The sequence below is a fragment of the Sebastes fasciatus genome, chromosome 11 (assembly GCF_043250625.1).
Source record: "Sebastes fasciatus isolate fSebFas1 chromosome 11, fSebFas1.pri, whole genome shotgun sequence".
In the NCBI taxonomy this organism is placed as follows: domain Eukaryota; kingdom Metazoa; phylum Chordata; class Actinopteri; order Perciformes; family Sebastidae; genus Sebastes; species Sebastes fasciatus.
The window spans coordinates 16,131,696-16,150,520 of record NC_133805.1 but is presented as its reverse complement, the minus strand read 5'-3'; the positions used below and the strand labels follow the sequence as shown (position 1 = coordinate 16,150,520).

Genomic DNA, 18,825 nt, shown 5'->3' with positions numbered 1-18,825 from the left:
AATGTGAATATTTTCTTGTTTCTTTACTCCTCTATGACAGTAAACTGAATATTTTTGAGTTGTGGTCAAAATAAGTCATTTGAGGCCGTAATCTTGGGCTTTGAGAAACACTGATCAACATTTTTTCACCATTTTCTGGACCAAACAACTAATCGATCAATCGAGAAAATAATCAACAGATTAATCGACAATGAAATAATTGTTAGTTGCAGCTCTAGTGTTGACTCTTTTGCCACTGTTAGACAGCAGTGATGATAGGCTGAATGAGCCCAAATAAACCAAAGTAACTTCTCAACTAGTCTGTGGTAGTTTACTGCCCGGTCCACATACTAAAAGAGGGATAAACAGGGATATGAGTGGAAGCAGCTGAGTAAACACTCACACATACGTCTGTTTCAACACGTCAACTCCTGCTTCTGGCTGGTGTGTTTATGTGCATGTGGGAAGTGGGCCAAATCATGGCAGGAACTAGTATTTTTGTGACGCACACACACACACAGAAACAAACATAGAGTAATTACACAGCCATCACAGAGGGCGTGTTGTACTGTAAATGGACGAGACTCATCACCTGTTCTCTTTAGACTGTACAGCTTTTTTTAACTTTCTGGCTTGCAGACAGGCGCGATGTTGCTGCTGTCTCCCTCTCTTTATCATCTAATCTTTCTGTCTGTGATCCTGTTATTGTAGAGAACACATTTCCCTGTGACTTCTGGTGGAAAAAAGCTAGCTTTTTATAGATCACTGGTGTGCTAAATTTGCCCTCACAGAATCCATGTTACTTTGTTCATGTGGACGTGTGAATGACAAAAGCCAGGTGCACTGAACACTGTGTGTTTTGATGGTGTACCTTAACACTGGAGGGCAGCCATGCACGGAGTACAATGCCTAAACTATGTCTATGTCATGTTACCAGTATGTGTGTGTGTGTGTGTGTGGTGTTGTGACAGCTGGCTATGCAGTACTGGAAATAAACTCGAATTTAACCCTAACAACCATCAACTCCCCCACCAACCCCCAACCATTCCTCTAAACCTCAACCCATCCCGTCAGCCTGAGCCCTGACACTTGCTGGGAAACACACACACACACACACACACATTCATATTGTACACACACACACACAGTTTGAGTGCCAGCAACTCCATCAAGTAGTGTATCCATGTGTATCAGATTCGTGGTCATAGCTTTGTCTCGGACAGCGCAGTCCAAACACACACACGCCAATGGATTCTGGACCGCTACGCTCCGTGTCACTCTTCGTGAGGGTGTTTATGATTTCTGCTGCAGGTAGGCTGATCAACCCGCTGCCACATTTGGGAGAAATTATACAATATCTATCTAGTAGTTTGTTTCTAAGGATTTGCATGTTGTGGTGTGATTTTGTGAAGTCAGATATTCAGATTTATGTTGCCACATTAATAACTTAGACAAAGTACAAAATTCTTCAAGAAGGCGCCTAATTTATATAGAACTTTTGGCCCATCCAACTGTAATAACATTTAAGTAATTTAAACATACATGACGAGTTTAAATATTGCTTTCTCTATTACTCAGCATGTGTTCTCAAATTCAAACAAAATGTGGTACTCATCTCCCAGACAACTGTCATTATAGCGCCGTTCACCAAACTGTGACAGGTTCAGTAAGGAATGGCTGGTAAAACAACAATGATCTACTTCTGTTGTAAAGATTTATTGTTACTGAATTGTACTGTATTATTTGGCAGGGCCTGTATACTGGAGTTGCTAAATCAAACTTGATTTGTAGTGCTGGACCACACTGTGTGTGCTCTACTGCAAAGTCCATTGTTAGTCAGGTAAATCAGACAAAGATTGTAGTAGAATTCATGCTGATTCCAATTTCACACCATCAGGTGTTTGCTGATATCCAGTACAAAGTAATACTCAGTGGTGGAGAAGTATTCAGATCCTTTACTTAAGTAAAAGTACTAATACCACACTGTAATTTTACTTTAAGTAAAAGTCCTGCAAGCTGTTCATATGTTTTGTATTCAAAAATTCTTAATTTGTAAAATAACTAAAGCTGACAAATAAATGTAGTGGAGTAAAAAGTACAATATTTCCCTCTGAGAAGTAGTGGAGTAAATGTAGAAAGCGGCATGAAAATAAAAGACTCAAGTAAAGTACAAGTACCTCAAATTTGTACTTTAGTACAATACTTGAGTTAACGCACTTGGATACATTCCACCAATGGTAATACTAGACACCATCCAAACACAGCAACATTTGTCTGTGGTTGGAAAGTTTGCTAAATTTATCTAAAAGGTATTCCACTTGCTTTAGTGAGTTTGCTCTCTTTAGTTTGTTTTGCACTTAATCCACTTGTTTTAATGTTATTTTACTGAATTGAATTACAGAGAAAGAATGTTTCATCTTGATGTGTTTGTATTCCAACAAAATTTCTACTCAGAATTAAACTGGAATCATGGTTTAAAAAGGTCATCAACTCATTTACTCGACTGTTGTTTGAGAGAAAATGCATCACGTAGTTTGGGGACTCAAAAAGAGGCAGATTAAAAAATAATAATGGTCAGTGGCAGACTTTTAGTCCATAGCGTGGGTCAAGCTAACTTGACCCGCCAGATGGTTTGTTACACAGAACCATCTGAGAAGCCGTCATTGCAAACTGATTGAAAAAGGGCAGGCACTTTCAAAAATACTTGGCAGGTGATTGGATGAACCATCTGTCAATCAAACTCTTGCCGTAGCCAGGAAGAAGAGCAAAAACATGTTTTCCATCAAGGAAAGCCTTCAGGGCCCTTCTTTGCTCTTCTTTCAATGAAGAAATACTCTCCAGTTCTGATATAACTGACGCTATCATATTTTCTTGCAGCATCAGCGGTCAACCTTGAAGGGGAACTTATCAAGGATTTGATGAAGGGCTACAACAAGAACGTGCGGCCGATGGAGAACAGTGGGGACATCACTCAGGTCGACATCAAGATGACGCTCACCAACCTCATCTCTCTGGTGAGTAAAGTTCAGTCTGGTGTTTTTGATCAGTGCCTGATAGTTCACATCGTTCACTAAACTCTCGCTCCTTAGAATGAAAAGGAGGAGGCTCTGACAACAAGCGTCTGGATAGAAATGGTAACCTTACACACAACTCACCTGCTGGATTGTTTTTAGCTGCTTTGCAATGATGTCAAACCCACAGTATTTCTGTGTGTAGCAATGGTGTGACTACAGGCTCAGATGGGACCAACCGCCCAGGTCGGCTCTGTATGGGAACATCACCTCTCAGCTGAGGGTCCCCTCCAAGAGCATCTGGCTGCCAGAAGTCATACTGGAAAACAAGTGCGTGTACCAACCTCCAGATTTTAACACAATATTTGGTCTCAGCCAATGAGCCACTTGCATCTTCACTAAGCAACTTGACCATTTTTCCTTCCTTTGGGCAGAGAAGTGTTCATACTGTAGAAACAATGTGTTGTGCTCATGTGCTCAGTGTGGATGGACAATTCGAGGTGGCACTTTACTGCAATGCTCTGGTGTCTTCTGACGGCTGCGTGTACTGGCTGCCTCCTGCCATCTACCGCAGTGCTTGTGCCATCACGGTCAACTACTTCCCCTTCGACTGGCAGAACTGCACTATGGTCTTCCGGTGAGTAGAGACGAGATCAGCTGTACACGTAAAGTTATATTACGTATAAAACACTAAATAACTCTATTAAGAATATAAAGGGCCTCAGTTTCGCCATGTATCTCTCAAATTTCTTGTCTTGTCAACTAAGAACTTAAGTTACGCAGTATTCATCAAAATCTGCAGTACTTTAGACAGACGTCAGATAAGACTTTGTTGATCCCTGAAGGGAAATGCATGTTACAGCAGCACATAGACAGGAAACAGATAAAGAACTCTTTAAATTAAATAGTAAAGCTACCATTCAGAACACAGAGGTCATGCCCTCAATGGTTTCTGGGAATTTGGGGATTTTAACAACCTGAGGAGGACATTTTACATTTTACATTTTTTAAATTATTATCATTATTTGACAGTTTTTAGCTAAAACATTAAATTAGATTAAATACAGGTATTTAGTTCTTCTCCCCCTTTTATACCTTGGTAGTATAGAGAAGGCTTTGAAATATAATATAGACCACCAAGAAAATTAAATTTAAGTTAATTAGTTAAATCAAATAAATATAAATAAATAAATCTCGACCCTCGGTTCACATGTTCACGTCAGGTTTCCTTGTGCTTAAATAAAATCCACAGTGTCCAAACCAGGAACAATGATTCCTTCATTCACGGTCCCTTTTCATCGCGCTGTCTTGTAAACGTGAATAGATGGCTGTGTTTGTTGTGGCGACACAGACCATATGTCTTCTCCCTGTGTTCAGCTCCCAGACTTACTGTGCCAACGAGATCAAGCTGGTTCTCAAAGAGGAGGATAACCACACACTGGAGTGGGTGGATATTGACCCGGAGGCTTTTACAGGTATAGCAACAGATTTTTAAATATTTTTCAAAATAAAACTAATCTCTATGATTATCTAAAGTGCAATCTAATTTTGTTGTTAGAAAATGGAGAGTGGGCCATCAAACACAGGCCGGCTAAGAAGCTGATCAACACTCAGTACACTAAGGATGAGCTGGGGTACCAGGAGGTGGTCTTCTTCCTCGTCATCCAGAGAAAGCCCCTCTTCTACGTCATCAACATCATCATTCCCTGTGTGCTCTTCTCCTCCCTCGGCCTCCTTGTCTACTTCCTACCTGCCAAAGGTCTTTTTCCTCACTTTGTGTATATAAAAGCCTAATCTTAGGTAGTCAGACCTCTGTCACATCAACCTAATCTAAGTCTGGATGAATCCAAGCACAAAATAAAACATTCATTGGGGTGTTGTTAAAAGAAGAACGCCTTTTTTCAAATTCACAACCAATCCGAATGCTGCCTCAGGATTTCCAAGATCTTATCATCTCTCAAGTCCCGCCTTTTCTTCCGTAACGTGGTGAAGTCACCAAGTAACACATTTGCATAATACCTGCCTAGCAGCTGGTTTGGCATGCCCTTCAGTCTGACCAATCACAACAGGTAGTAGGAGCTCAAACAGAGCGTTTCAGACAGAAAAAAGAGGTGCTGCAGCACAGCCGGTATGAGAAAAGAAAAGTGTTTTTTGAACATTAAAGCATGCAAAGATGTTCTGGTAAAAACCCAAAATACAAGTATGCATCTGGAAATAAGCATAATAGGTCTTCTCATATTGTGTTTTGCAGCGGGTGGTCAGAAGTGCACCATGTCTGTTGCCACCCTCCTGGGCCAGATTGTATTCCTCTTCCTTATCGCCAAGAAAGTTCCAGAGACTTCGAGGGCAGTGCCTCTTATTGGAAAGTAAGTTTGTGTGATCACTCCAACATTTCAGTTCAGAGTTTCCGTTCACCTACAGCTGATCTGAAGAGAGAAAAAGATGTGATTTATAAACCTTTGACTGCAGGTATTTGATGTTTGTGATGTCAGTGACCACCATGGTGGTGATGAACTGCGTGATAGTCCTCAATGTTTCCCTGAGAACCCCAAACACCCACAGAATGACAGACAAAGTCCGAAAGGTGAGACTGTGGCCAGGCCAAACATTTTTCTAAATGTAATTTCCAATAGGTAGCTACTGAATGAACACGCCATGAGGTAAACACGGGTCTGTTTGCCACTGGATAAACCTCTGACCCTGTGACCTCTTCAGATCCTCCTGAACAAACTGCCTCGGCTGCTGAGGATGCAGATGCGAACCTGGACACCAAATGGTGACGACAACACTTCAGAAACTGGAAATGGAGAAAGTCCAGACAGGAATGGCGTGTTCCTGGTCCCCTGCCGACGCCGCAGCTCCATGACCCTCATCACCAAGGCAGAGGAATATTTTATGAGAACAGCCCGGTCTGAACTCATGTTTGCTAGATACAAAGAAAGAAACGGATTGATGAAATCAGTATTAGAGAAGCTGCGTAAGTATTTGAATGTTAAAGTGCACATGGAAGTGTGTTTCCCCTGTTTATGAATATCTGGTGTGTACACAGATGATGGGCTGGAGGGGGGTACAGCTGAGCATCTCAGTGCCAGCCTGGCAAATGCCTCTCCACAGCTGAAGCAGTGTGTGTCCTCCTGCAAACACATAGCTGAGACTACAAGGCAACAAAACAACTTCCAGAATGTAAGCTCTACATTGTTAGATTTGCTCATCTTCTCGGGTTTAAAATCAGTGATAATCTTCGACTTTTCTTCAAACCTCAGGAGAATGAAGAGTGGTTCCTGGTCGCCCGTGTGATCGACAGGGTCTGCTTCATCGTCATGGTGTCAGTGTTTTTTATCGGCACCATTGGGATCTTCCTAATGGGCCATTTCAACCAGCCTCCCTCCTCGCCTTTCCCTGGGGATCCCAAGATGTATCTCCCTCCAACAAACAACCTCACTGATCCAGCTGAGAATGGGATGGGAGCAAACTTCCTGGGGTGAACCAGGAGAAAATCTCCAGATTTTATCCCTTTAATTGGAGTGGAAATGTGACGGTGTCCGTCAGTGATCTTTCACTAATGAGTGGGACACATGGAGAAGATGTGGGGTCTGTGGACTGTCACAAAGGTGTTCATGGTGATAAAGGATCCGCTGCGCAGATATGTGGACGCCGCGCTTGATCCGTGGTGATGCGTACTGGCATCAGCTGTGATTGATTGTTGAGGTTGAGAATATATTTTGCTGTATAAGAAAAAAAGGGCATGTTCATTTGCTCTTCCTGTCACCAGCTCAGTGTTTGACGTAAGTTTACTTTTTCACCTGCTGGCGACTTTTATACAATTCAAGGCCATCGTGATAAACTATGAGACATCTGTTAAGCAACAGCCACATGTGCCAAACGAATGCTTTTATCAATAAAAGTACTACTGTAATCTCATGATTGCTCACTCTCAGACATTTCTTAATCCAGTGTTTGACACCTTTTTCGAGGCACATAGGGAGCACTGACACCCCCCAGGCTACCCCCGAAACACAGACCCACTGAGCAGCCCCCCACCTCTGGAAGCAGGATTTCAATTACATGGCTGAGCGATGCCTTTCTAACCCAACAAAAGGCAGATCCGGCTGGTTGGGATGGAAACGGAGTCAGGGTGAGACAAAGAGACAGGAGGAGACACACACACACTCACAAAGCCAATCATTACTACCCGAATATTCACACAAACACACAGAGGTGTAAGGAGGTTTGTGCTTCACGCCTCCTGATCATGACGACTCGTGGATGTTTGCCTGGTCTCTTCCTTCTCACGCTTAGATTATCAGAGTCTGTAGGTACCTGGAGGTTAACCGCAGATGGTAAGCAAGAGATTTTTCATGCTCTATTGGGCTATTTTCTGTCTTAGTACTCTTAATACAGTATAATAAGGGTAAAATGCTGTAGAAGATGTTAACTATTTGGGCCCCTGTTGCACTCTTTTAGTAATCACAGTCTATATGCAGGACATGAGGTAGGGCTTTGTTGTGGAGGAATATACTGTACTGTGTTGCATGCAACTGAAGAATGAGAACAAACTGTGCAAGCAGAGTGTGTGTGATGTGAATAGAAAGGAGGCTCAGGCTGGCTGCTGTGATGAAATCACTTTGTTTTAACGGGAGGACGTTTATATTGGTGCCAGAGAACTGTCTGAACCTGCTGTAAGGGACCTTGAGTGGTGGGGGAAAGTTGTTTTTCTTTAACTTTCCCTCGTAAATTTAAACGTTAAATTATTTTTTAAATTGTAAGCCTTCATTTAAAAAAAACAAAAAACATTTTTTTTTTCTATTTAGCATTTGTTCTTAACTTAAAAGCCGCAAGTTGCGTTAATGGGTTAAATAAATTTGTGGCGTTAAAATTAATTTGCTTGAGAGCAAGTAAAAAAAATTAATATAAAAACATAATTCAAAGTGGTAAGAACCAAAAGCATACAGCCAGCTGTCCTTTCTGCATTTGTCAGTGTAAACTGTGTTGTTTTTAGCCTGGATTATGAGTTAAACTTCTTCGTATTTGTGTAATATTATCATACGATCCGTGCACCGAGCTCTGATTGGTCAGTAGGCGGTGCTTTCATACGAGTTGATCTCTTATGCCGAACATAACCTGCTCCGCAGTTACCATGGCAATATACCCCAGTAAGAAGTAAACCACTGTTGTAGGACGGAAAACCCAGGGTTAACCCTGAAGTTACCTCGCTAACCCCAAATCCCGCTCCGTAGTACAGTACAAGCCTCTGGTCTCATAAACGCATGTAGCACAGTATGACTGTTGGTCTGACTGTGAGTTCCACATATATTTTCAGTATTACGCCATGTCAGCAGTGACCAATCAGCCTCTTCCCTTTGGTCAACTGGAGCGAGAGAAGCACATCCAGATGATCTTCAAAGCTTTCCAGAACCGCTGTGGGCCTTCATGTGAGTGTCACACTCACTCACCTGGACCCAAACACCACCAAACGCCTCCTGACTGGGAATCTGATGAGCAGCTGTCAGGTCTGGCTCTGCCTGGGAGGAAGATGGAGAACGGCTACACGCAGCCACCAGGGAAAGTGAGCAGGCCAGGGGTGGAGGAGCAGTGGCCTGAAGGTGCAGCAGGATCACACTTTATGTCTGTGCTGGAAACGGTCAGTCAAATACATATCACTGCCAGACCAGAGCTGCAAGGTGAGTAGGAGGGATAGCTTTTGTGTATTTGTTTGTAAAAGGGAACACTTGCAGTGCAGAGATTTGTCTGTTTCAAACGAATAATGCTTCGTCATTGTAGGTCCACAATGTGTTCCTAGGAGGATCTACAGCATCACCACAGGAGGCAGCAGGTCACAGTTATTTGTGGCTGTGGAAGGTACTGGTTCCTGTTCAGCTACATGTGTCTTAACTGAGAACATCCATATGCATCTCATATAAAGAGAGAGCAATGTTTTTTCAATGTATTCTCAATCTCTCCTTGATCTCTTCCTCCTATCAGAGAGTTCTTGTGTGTGCCTCCAGTGTTGCGGTCCAGCTCGGGCTTGTTCCTTGCAGGGCTTCGACTGTCAGGGCCGGCAGGTCTTTTATTTTGAAAGGCCGCTCAGAGTGGACGCCTGCTGCTTCGGCTGCTGCCTGATGGAGATGAGGGCCTACACACCTCAAAAACATCTCATCGGCACTGTATGTCAGAGGTAGGACGGTCTGAATCTGTTTCTATTGCTCTTGCCTAACTTGAACAGTGGTGAAAAGTACAGTTAACAATTATGTTTACTCAAGTACTCTACTTAATTACAATTTGCAGGTACTTTTACACTATAAGCCACGTTTTCACCAAGAAGTTTCTGGTGATTTTACTCGCGGGACTACTTTTTAAGGAACAAAAAGGGTTCCTTTGTTGTCTGCGTTTCCATAGCAGTCTAAAGACCTAGAGTCCACTGACATATGAAAAACAATGTAACACTGGACAAGGGCTGCTGGTGGTCGCAGGGGTAAACACACTCTGCAGCCAGAGCGCAATAGAGTATTCTTTTTTATGCATTTTTTACTTATTATTTTACTCTATATTTACTAGTTACTTTACAGGTTTTACATGTAAAACACAAATTCAGCTTATACAAAGTGTAGAATAGGATAATAGAATGGAAATAATTTAGTTTTCCTTTTGTACAGCACTTTTAGGCGGGCGTTTTACTGCTGTCCGGTAATGGCTTTCAGTCCAAAATGGCGGAAGCGTAGCTTTGCTGCTGGGCGCTGATGTTGCAATGAAACAAACTGTTATGAAGTGACTGTTGGTTGTTATCACAGCCCAGAACCAGTAGAGGGCTCCAGGGCTATACACATGGTAGGATTACCCAAAGTGCAGTGCAGTGTGTACATACAGCCCGGGCAGCAGAGGCTGTACCCCCATGTTGGGCATGTTGTAATACTACTAAGTAGTTCCTACAATAAAGCCAGCTCGACTGAAGATGAAGTCTCGCTATCTGTTAATTGATATCCGAAGATATTACACAAACAATTGACTTTGACTTTCTTGGCAATATACGTTCTTTAATTCAGCTGTGTGTTGTTGTACTCACCTGTCTGAACAGCACCGGAAGTCCTCCACAATCTGCTCCAGGTTCAACTTCTCACGTTCATTATGAAAGCATAATATAACCAGTCCCATGGGTCTCGCTGTCCCAGTATAACCAGTCAATTCAGCCTCCCTGGTCCCACTGCGCTCCTCTAATTCAAAATGTTTCGAGCTGAGTGAGGCTCTACCGTCTCAACAACAGAACATCCTCACACACCTGACTGAAGGTAGAGAAGTTCCTCAGGATCCACCAGGAGCATGTTAGCATGTTAGCATGTAAGCCAGACATAGCTAACTGCAGGTACACCTGGGGTGTTACTCATTTGCGCGCTCACCAGGTGTTGCAATGAAGCAGTCATTAGTTAAGATAGACACAACATGTTTTAGCTATGCCGAGGTACATTAACGCTAATTATAACAGAACCCCGACCCCATATATATCCTTAATTTGTGCTAAGTAAGTGCTAGCCCCGGCCGTGAACGCAAACAAATGACGTGTTGTCACCACTGTTGTCATGGAGCTGGCGCCCCCCTGCGGCCGCAGACGCACCTGCAGCGGCTGATTTATTTATTATCTCCTTTCTTCTCTTCCATTCTCACACAGTTTATCAGGACTTCCTCATGTGACTTTTATTTTTACTCTGTACTGGATACAACTTGAGATGTACAATACTTAATATTGTATAAATTAGTAAATAGTACTTAAAGTACAAGTACACAAAAAACTATTTTGTTAAAGTAATGAGTAAATGTAAATTGTTACTTACACCCCTGCCTAGTAGTGCTATCTGGTTTTGGTTTCTGAAATTCACAGAAGTGATATAAAAAATTGTTTTAAAAAGATTTTACTGTGAAGTTCCCATTCAAATTACTTTCTGTCAAAAATTCCCTTTTGAAAAAAAAAAACGTTTCTGTGGGTTAACCAGAGTAACGAGATGTTAATAATGTTTTTATGGACAGAGATAGATAGATAGATAGATAGATAGATAGATAGATAGATAGATAGATAGATAGATAGTAACTTCATTGATCCCGAGGGAAATTCAAGTTTCCATCATAGTGCAAAACGTGTTAGTAAAAAGGCAGTAAAAACGTTAGTAGTGCAAAGTACAAAGTACAAGAAAATATACCAGATGTAAAAATACAAGGAGACGAAGAAAGCTGTTAAAACTTAATATAGTGCAGGGTAACAGCTGTAATACACGACTATAAAGAAAGTGAATATAGTGCAGAAGAGACTGTTAAAAAATTAGTATAGTGCAGGGTAACTCCACTTGGATGTTGCTGTTAAACTTTTTAAATATAATCTTTCATGTTTTTTGTCATTTGGGTGAATTAACCCCTTCGACCCCCACTATCAGAATACTGTACCAGCAATCTTAATACTTTACATTCTCAGACTGAACAACTTGTCACGTGTGAGCCTTTTTCCATGTCACTCCCGGCCTCTGGCCACCCTGAACCACCCAGGCCTGTCTGTAAATAGCAGTTCTACCCAGCTGGGGTGTAGTCTAAACCTGGGAGACTTAATGCACAAAACAGCTGCTTGCCCTGGGCTGCATGGGAGGGAAGGAATGCGGCATCCTTCCTAAATGGCAATGTTGGCTAATGGGAGGAACGGCAGCAACCAGTCTCCTGTAGTCAAACCAAAAATACTTCCTTCTTCGTTTGGCCTAAATCTGACTCCAGGGTTAGCCGGGGTGCCTTTGTATGTCGAATTTTCAAGAAGTAAACGCTCGATGAAGTTGTCCCCAATTAAGACTGACCTGGCAGAGGTTTTTCGATGAGCAGAGATCTACTTGGTATAAATATTCTCTCAGTTGTGCTCAAATAAAGCATGCCCTAGTTTGAACTCTTGTGACACCGAGCAAACAATGGTTTTGGTGCTGCAGAATCATGACAGCTGAAAACGTGGTCAACCAAGCATCAAGGCCGGGCTGCGCCAGTGTGTGAAGTACTGGCCAGCGAATCTGCCAGGTTGCTTGTTGCAAGATTATGTAAGGAAATGTGTTGAGTGTTGGCTGGCTGTGTTTTCAGGTGGAGCATGTTCACTCCTCTCCTGGAGGTGTGCGGTTCAGAAGGAGCATCGAATATCAGGATCCAGGGCTCCTGCTGTCCATACCGCTGCTTCTCCAACCAGCAGTTCCAGGTAGTAACATTTAAGCAAAATATAAACATGTTTTACAAGTGTATTTGTATATATAAGTATTTTTGGGCTTTTACACCTCATACACCAGATTGTCTCCAACATCGGTGAGAAAATGGGCACAATATGGAAGAAATGGCCTGGGTTCAATGATGATCATAACATGGACCATGAACATTTTGGGTTGGAGGGTGAGTTGTGCCTAAAGAAATATGATTTATTATTCTTCATGAAGTGGTTCCCAAATTTCTCCTGTCATGTCCAAACGCCAAAACAACGCCAAGTTGAATTTGATTGAAATAACAATATTAAGAACATGACACATTACTTTTCACTTATGTTTTCTTTTTGTTTCTTTTGTGCAAATGAACCCTTAGACCTGTGTTTAAAAACATCAAAGTTCTCTGATTGCAGCTTCTTAAATGGGAATATTTTCTGGTTTCTTTACTCCCCTATGACAGTAAACTGAATATCTTTGAGTTGTGGACAAAACAAGACATTTGAGGATGTCATCTTGGGCTTTTGGAAACACTGATCAACATTTTTCACCATTTTCTGACATTTTATAAACCAAACAACTAATCAATTAATCAAGAAAATAATCAACAGATTAATAAACCATGAAAATAATCATTAGTTGCAGCCCCTAAAAGGTTATTCAGCTTTAGTTTCACTCTACACTTCACTTTTTCCCTCGGTCATGTGCATCCCATAAATTGGGAACCACTGTTAATGTATTTCTAATTTGATTTTAATCTGTCGTTCTTCCAGTGCCCCTGGATATGGAATCACAAACTAAACTGCTGCTGCTGGCAGCCACTTTCTTGTTGGTAAGCAGATGGAGTTCTATTATCACTCTTGATACTGTATTTTGTTGTGTTTATAATAGGCCTCTTTCACAAAAGGGGACAGCAGAGGTGTAAATAATGGAATTAAAGATGGCTGAATTTCATTTAGCTGCTTCAGATTCAGGCTTCTGGTGTTGTGTATGCTACTGTAATGGTTTACTAGGAGAGCAGCATACAAGACTGACATTTCTAATGTTTTTGGTTATACCATGTAATACCTGTCAGAGTTGGAAGAATTACTCATATCTTTTGCTTCAATAAAAGTAGTTGTAGTAGTCTGTTACAAGTAAAAGTCATGTATATACATTTTTACTTAAGTAAAAGTACAAAAGTATTAGTATCAAAATATACTTAAAGTACCAAAACTAAAAGCAGTCATTATGCAGAACGGCCCATTTTAGAATATTAGAGTATAATTATTGACTATTACTACTACTATATAATCTTTATCTGCTTAGTACCTTGTGGAAGTTTATACATATAATATTCCATAATAATTCTTTTGATGAATATATTTATATTAATAATCTGAATTTGCAAAGTAACTCAATTTAGCATAAGTATAAAGTAGCAGAAAATGGAAATACTCAAGTACAAGTACCACAAAATTGTACTTAAGTAGCCTACTTGAGTAAATGTACTTTCCAACACTGATACCTCTGCTTTTCCTGCTATGACACCTACAAATATCTGCTGTGAAAAAGGCCTATAAAATGATCAACTCCCCTGTTTTCACTATTTTCTCTACAGAATTACATGTTCTTTGAAATGAGCTGATCAATGAACAAGATCAATCAAGAGTAAAACCGGCATCGTTGAAAGTGGTCTACAACTAATAAGGCGCACCAGCTGAGTGCGGTCCATGGTACAAGAAACTTCATCATTAAATTGTATTTGTCTGAGTTTCAACATACATTTATGAAAGAAAAATGACACAGAACCAGCTTTAGCAGCAGATGCATAATTGACATTTATTGCTATAATCCATCAGGTGTACATCCAGCAGTGGTTCTTCACTTTTGACACACACCTGCACCCATTATCACACCACCAAACACGGGCAGCATTACAGTCTTTCACCAAACTTAATAGGCGCTTTCTTAACATGATTCCAAAAAAATGCTCCCGAGGAATTGATAAAAACTGTAACAGACCCTGACCGTGGGCCCAATTTCATTTCTTTTACTACAAAATGGAAAAAGAGTGAAGGTCAGTGTTTCAGGACTCCTATACACCTTTGTTAAAGCAGAGCCCATCCCTTGGATTCTTTCAAGGCGGGATAAAGACAAAAGAGACAGAAGAGGAAACTGGTTTGGGTCGGGCTCGAGGCCAGGCACAGTGATATAGGCAGCTTGGCAGTCCATTCTTAAGATGCCGGTTATACAACCTTCTGCCCAACACAGGATGGTCCTCATCCTTTAGGATTCAACTTCCAGGTCTTTGACCCGGAGAATCATCGCTGATTCAGTTAAGTGATCTTTGAAGTGGACTGTATTTACAAATATATCGTACACACAATAATAGTAATCATTCTAGTTCGAAATGACCAGAGGAATTGTAGTTAAAATACAGCACTGTAATAAAATAACATCTACCTGCAACCCTGTTTTTGAGTCCCAATGAAACAGATTAACACAGATTAATTTTAAACAGAGGGAAGGGTGATGTTATGGTAAAATCAGATCTAGTATTATAACAGATTGGTTTTGTTGTATTTTGTCAAGTACACTTTGTTAACAGCTCATGACCAGACCAGCAAACACCAGTCACATGGCCTCCCTCTGGTGGCAAGTTAACAGATGTTACAACTTGCATTAAAAAATAAAAATAAAATTGGAGGCGTCGTTCTTCTCTGGTTGATTAAAAATAACGCATTTTTCTCTCTTCGGCTTGGTTCAGTGTTGACAGGCTTTTCTGTTCATTTTTCAATTTGACACAAAGAAGGAATAGTCTTCTTGCTTCTGTTCCTGCCTTTTGCTCTGTCTTCATATTACGCAGTCAATCCACGTAGAGAAATCCTTCTCTCCTTGGACTCGTCATCCCCCAGCACATTATCGAATATTATACACACACCTATACACCATAAACAGAAACAAACAACGTTAGCGTGAGACAAATACATCAGAGAGGAACTATTTCTTTCAATAAAAACTAACGTAGCAACAGTTCTTACTCTCGCAGAGGTCGTCTGTGTGAGGGGCTAACGTCCGCCACTAGCAGTCACCAGTCCATGGAAGTCTTCCCATGCTCTGTGAACAAAGGATGCAGCACATCATCATTCAAAATAAACAAACCGTTTGGATATTTAGGCTTTTTTAATGGGAGAATCACAACTACAATCAATTTAACCGCAAAAACACATGAAACATGATGAAGTTGCACACATTGTTGTATTTTACTTATCTTTCTTTTATAACATATACACCAACAAATAACAATGTGAAAAACAGATGTGTCTGTTTTTTTTTTTATAGCTGTGAATGTTGTAATGAAAGTATTTAATTAGTAAATGATAATTGCCAAATAAAAGTAATAGAGTAATACTCCAAAGTAGCGCTGCAACAAACAATTATGTTCAGTATCGATTATAATAATGTTGATCATTTTCTAACTTAAATGTTTCTTCTATAAAATGTCAGAAAATGGTGAAAATCATTATTTTCCAGAATCCAAATCTTGAAATTACAGGGGCTTTTCAACCAAAAGTCCGAAACCCATATATATTTAAATTAGAAGCAGCATTTTTTCACATCTGAGGAGCTGCAACAAGCAAATGTTTTTTTTTAAATTACCACAACCTCTATCTGTTTAGGTTGTGAGAAACATTAGCCCTGTTTTATATCATTCTGCTCTTTGAAGCAACACTAACGCATTAGAGTTAAAGTGTAATACAAATGTGAGAAAACGTTTGTGAGCATGCATACATTTATGTGAGAGAGAGAGAGAGAAAGAGAGAAAATAATTAAACGATGAGACATACATACTTGATGCTGTCTGTGTGAGTCTTGTACTCCATGATGGTGTTGGGAGGCAGGTTGAGGACTCTGCGCAGGGTGTCTCTGATGCGGGCAGTGGTCGCCTGGTCGCTAGCTGTTTTGTTCCAGATGGAGATGATGTCCTCCTGGAGAAAAGAAGCAGAGAAGACATGTCTGAGTACAGACTATTTCAATGGAATTTGCATTGCTAGGCAACAGCTTGGGTCCATGGTTACTTCCTGTCAGCAGATGTTATTTACATACACTGCAACATGAGATAAACTGGGACACATTTGGAATGTTTATATTTACAACTGTGAAATTATCCATACTGAAGTAGGCAGTGTGTGATTAGGTACAACAGGTGTATGTGTGTTTGTGGGTTTACCTGGAAGCGTACTGACACTACGGCCCCGCAGATCTCCTCTCCAACCATGAACTGCTCCCCGAGCATGGCCAGGATCAGGTTCTCCCAGCACCGAGACGCCAGGCCTTTCCTCAGACGAATGATCCACTTCCCACCCATCTTATTGGCATCATCCTAAGAACAACATAGGCAGCGTTTCAGAGTGGGCTCTTTTCATTTAGAAAACCAAATAGATTCAATGTATTACAAGGTATGGTCTTTAGTGTACGAGATCTCAGAGTACCCACCTCCCACATGGGTTTAATACCGTCCTTGAAGAGGTGGAAGTCACTATGGCCGGTCAGGTCGCCTGGTCGGATCATGTGACTATAGAAACGCCAGAACTGCTCCACCTTGGGAAGGACAAGACACGTTTATATCAACAAGAGTCGGGTTAAGCTTGTATTCATAGATCTTTCCCTATTTCCTGTATGCCCCACCTAAACAGGTCACGAGGAGCGACTCACCGAAGCGAAGGTGCCAATTTGTTTAATGTTCTGCTCGTAGCTCTGAGTACTGGCCGGTCTCCCCGGGGTGCGTCTGGAGTACCAGAAGGAGTAGTTGTATTGAAGAGGGTGCTCTCCTGCCCCTGGCACCACCAGCTGCAGAAAACAAAAGGAAGTGACTGAGCCATACAATCAACTTTGGAGCTGCAACACACACATCTTGGGCAGCTGTGGCTCAGAGGGTAGAGCAGGCCATCCACCAATCGCAAGATCGGTGGTTCAATCCCCGGCTGCTCCGGGTCACATGTTGATGTTGCTCCCGAAGGCATAGCCATCGGTGTGTGAATGAGTATTTAGATTAAAATCCTGATGGGCAAAGTTGGCACCTTGCATGGCAACCTCTGCCATCAGTATATGAATGTGTGTGTGTGAATGCTGATATGTAGTGTAAAGCGCTTTGAGTGCTACATAAATGCAAGTCCATTTACCATGTCATTCCTTAATAGGCTGACCTTTCTCTTGGAGGCATTCTGTTCCTTGTCCTCGTCTTCAGTTTTTTCCTTCTCACCGTCTTTCGGTGAGCCTTGGTCCTGGTCGTGGTCTCCACTGTCATCATCTTTCAGACTGGATTTGATGGAAGCAAAACAAAAACGTTTGTGTCATGCACTGACTTCTTTTTTTGGGGAAAATTACAACTCTGTTGACAGATATACCTTAGACCTAAATGCTGTCTAAAACAACAGAAAGTTAAGCTTTCGTTTAAACTGTTTTAGAGAGCCAACTTTATGGTCACTTTGGTAACACCGTTACAAACATTCATTCTTGCTGATGTCTATTAAACTCAACAACTCGTAACATAAAGCTATCATAATGACAGTGCAATATGTTGCATCTGTGTAATATTGGGCTATTGTCTGTGCAATATGGGCAAGACGGTATACGGTGCAGTGCACTACCTGGGTGCAATACCTGCCATGGTGTGTGTGATGGTATGTGCCATTATGTAGGTGGACTGTGTGTGTGTTGAAACATCTGTTTCTGTGGCACTGTTTACCTGTCTTGTGGTGAATCGTTTTATTATTGTTGTTGATGCTGTTTTAATGAGTGTTTGTAACTGCAGTTGAACTGTCCTGTGTTATAGTGACAGTCTAATATGCAATGCACCCTCATTGATATGAATGGGGACAAATATATTAGAAACAATGCAAAAATGTAGACTTTTTATAATGCACACGTACACACCTGCACTTTAACTACTCTGAAGGTGAATTTCCTACAACACAGTTAGCTATCTGCCCGTGCTTTAGGGGAGCATGGGAGTCTATAGTTTGAACCCGAGACTGCACGCACCTTCCACGGCGTCTCAACAACTACCACACCGGGGATTCAGGGCCTGTACGCCTTCCGCCAGGCTAAGCTACAGCTAACAACACAGTCCCCATTATGAAACACCATGCATATCTCTGTTGTTGCTTCTAAATGCACTAGTGTGTGTGTGTGTGTGGACCTCGCTTTGCTGTGGGTTTATAGAGCTAACATTATACACACAGAGCATGCAGGACCATGCAATACAGCTGACACACCTCTCTTTTCTACACGCAACAGCTTTCATTAGAACCTTTACGCTTCCAGCTGTGAGTCTGCGGTCACAGCTGGAGGAACTCCTCTCTGGCAGGTGGAGCAAAGAAACTTTATGATTACTCACGCGTCAAATTTGTTGTTCATTATTTAGTTGGTGTCGGTGGGAGCCTGTCGGAGTCCGACCACAGCCTGCTGAATACCGCAGGAACGGCGGCGCGCACAGCAGACGGACGGGTGCGCGCACGCAGTATGTGATGAACGTGAGGGTGACACATATATACTGTATAGAGCTTTTCTTGACCAAATGTATTTATTTAAACCCATGATTTATACTCATCATAAAAAATGCATGATGCAAAAAATATATAAAGCCAATT

General features: G+C 41.5%; 4 protein-coding genes across 8 annotated transcripts in view; 2 read left to right on the top strand and 2 right to left on the bottom strand.

The window, feature by feature from the left end:
- Window positions 1-10,855, bottom strand: part of vwa5b2 (von Willebrand factor A domain containing 5B2) — a 46,097-nt gene extending 35,242 nt beyond the window's left edge. The window contains exon 1 of the mRNA XM_074651101.1: window positions 10,051-10,855. The gene's annotated coding sequence lies outside the window, so the exon portion shown is untranslated. The remainder of the gene's footprint in view (window positions 1-10,050) is intronic.
- chrng (cholinergic receptor, nicotinic, gamma) lies at window positions 1,102-6,914 on the top strand. The gene is made up of 12 exons (XM_074651104.1): window positions 1,102-1,290; window positions 2,857-2,993; window positions 3,069-3,113; window positions 3,196-3,320; window positions 3,472-3,627; window positions 4,368-4,465; window positions 4,549-4,749; window positions 5,242-5,356; window positions 5,460-5,574; window positions 5,706-5,967; window positions 6,040-6,173; window positions 6,254-6,914. Exons 1-12 carry the CDS (start codon window positions 1,227-1,229, stop codon window positions 6,473-6,475), a joined length of 1,674 nt encoding a protein of 557 aa, XP_074507205.1. The 5' UTR covers window positions 1,102-1,226; the 3' UTR covers window positions 6,476-6,914.
- On the top strand, window positions 7,006-14,561 carry LOC141777129 (phospholipid scramblase family member 5). 2 transcript variants are annotated; one of them, XM_074651107.1, is made up of 8 exons: window positions 7,006-7,125; window positions 8,311-8,671; window positions 8,772-8,849; window positions 8,973-9,165; window positions 12,084-12,195; window positions 12,284-12,383; window positions 12,964-13,022; window positions 13,791-14,561. In XM_074651107.1, exons 2-8 carry the CDS (start codon window positions 8,320-8,322, stop codon window positions 13,815-13,817), a joined length of 921 nt encoding a protein of 306 aa, XP_074507208.1. In that variant the 5' UTR covers window positions 7,006-7,125; window positions 8,311-8,319; the 3' UTR covers window positions 13,818-14,561. The 2 variants fall into 2 exon arrangements, with proteins under 2 accessions (XP_074507208.1, XP_074507207.1); XM_074651106.1 differs by having other exon boundaries at window positions 7,059-7,330.
- eif4e2 (eukaryotic translation initiation factor 4E family member 2) lies at window positions 13,986-18,721 on the bottom strand. 4 transcript variants are annotated; one of them, XM_074651109.1, is made up of 8 exons: window positions 18,573-18,721; window positions 17,356-17,491; window positions 16,889-17,023; window positions 16,670-16,774; window positions 16,404-16,556; window positions 16,021-16,161; window positions 15,214-15,289; window positions 13,986-15,113 (listed from the first exon to the last, which is right to left on the bottom strand). In XM_074651109.1, the coding sequence occupies exons 1-7, from the start codon at window positions 18,590-18,592 to the stop codon at window positions 15,254-15,256; spliced, it is 726 nt and encodes a 241-aa protein (XP_074507210.1). In that variant the 5' UTR covers window positions 18,593-18,721; the 3' UTR covers window positions 13,986-15,113; window positions 15,214-15,253. The 4 variants fall into 4 exon arrangements, with proteins under 4 accessions (XP_074507210.1, XP_074507209.1, XP_074507213.1 ...); XM_074651108.1 differs by having other exon boundaries at window positions 16,025-16,161; XM_074651112.1 differs by having other exon boundaries at window positions 17,380-17,491.
- Between the last annotated feature and the right edge of the window lie 104 nt (window positions 18,722-18,825).

Bases quoted from the DNA above. Each gene is read 5' to 3' on its own strand.
- chrng (XM_074651104.1), top strand. From the start codon at position 1,227: ATGGATTCTGGACCGCTACGCTCCGTGTCACTCTTCGTGAGGGTGTTT. The intron at 3,321-3,471 runs GTGCGTGTACCA...TCATGTGCTCAG, and splicing joins GAAGTCATACTGGAAAACAA to TGTGGATGGACAATTCGAGG. The intron at 5,357-5,459 runs GTAAGTTTGTGT...CTTTGACTGCAG, and splicing joins GCAGTGCCTCTTATTGGAAA to GTATTTGATGTTTGTGATGT.
- LOC141777129 (XM_074651106.1), top strand. The intron at 8,850-8,972 runs GTACTGGTTCCT...TCCTCCTATCAG, and splicing joins GTTATTTGTGGCTGTGGAAG to AGAGTTCTTGTGTGTGCCTC. The intron at 12,196-12,283 runs GTAGTAACATTT...CTCATACACCAG, and splicing joins TCTCCAACCAGCAGTTCCAG to ATTGTCTCCAACATCGGTGA.
- eif4e2 (XM_074651108.1), bottom strand. From the start codon at position 18,592: ATGAACAACAAATTTGACGC. The intron at 16,775-16,888 runs GTGAGTCGCTCC...GTCCTTCCCAAG, and splicing joins AAATTGGCACCTTCGCTTCG to GTGGAGCAGTTCTGGCGTTT. The intron at 16,162-16,403 runs GTAAACCCACAA...TCTTTTCTCCAG, and splicing joins TAGTGTCAGTACGCTTCCAG to GAGGACATCATCTCCATCTG.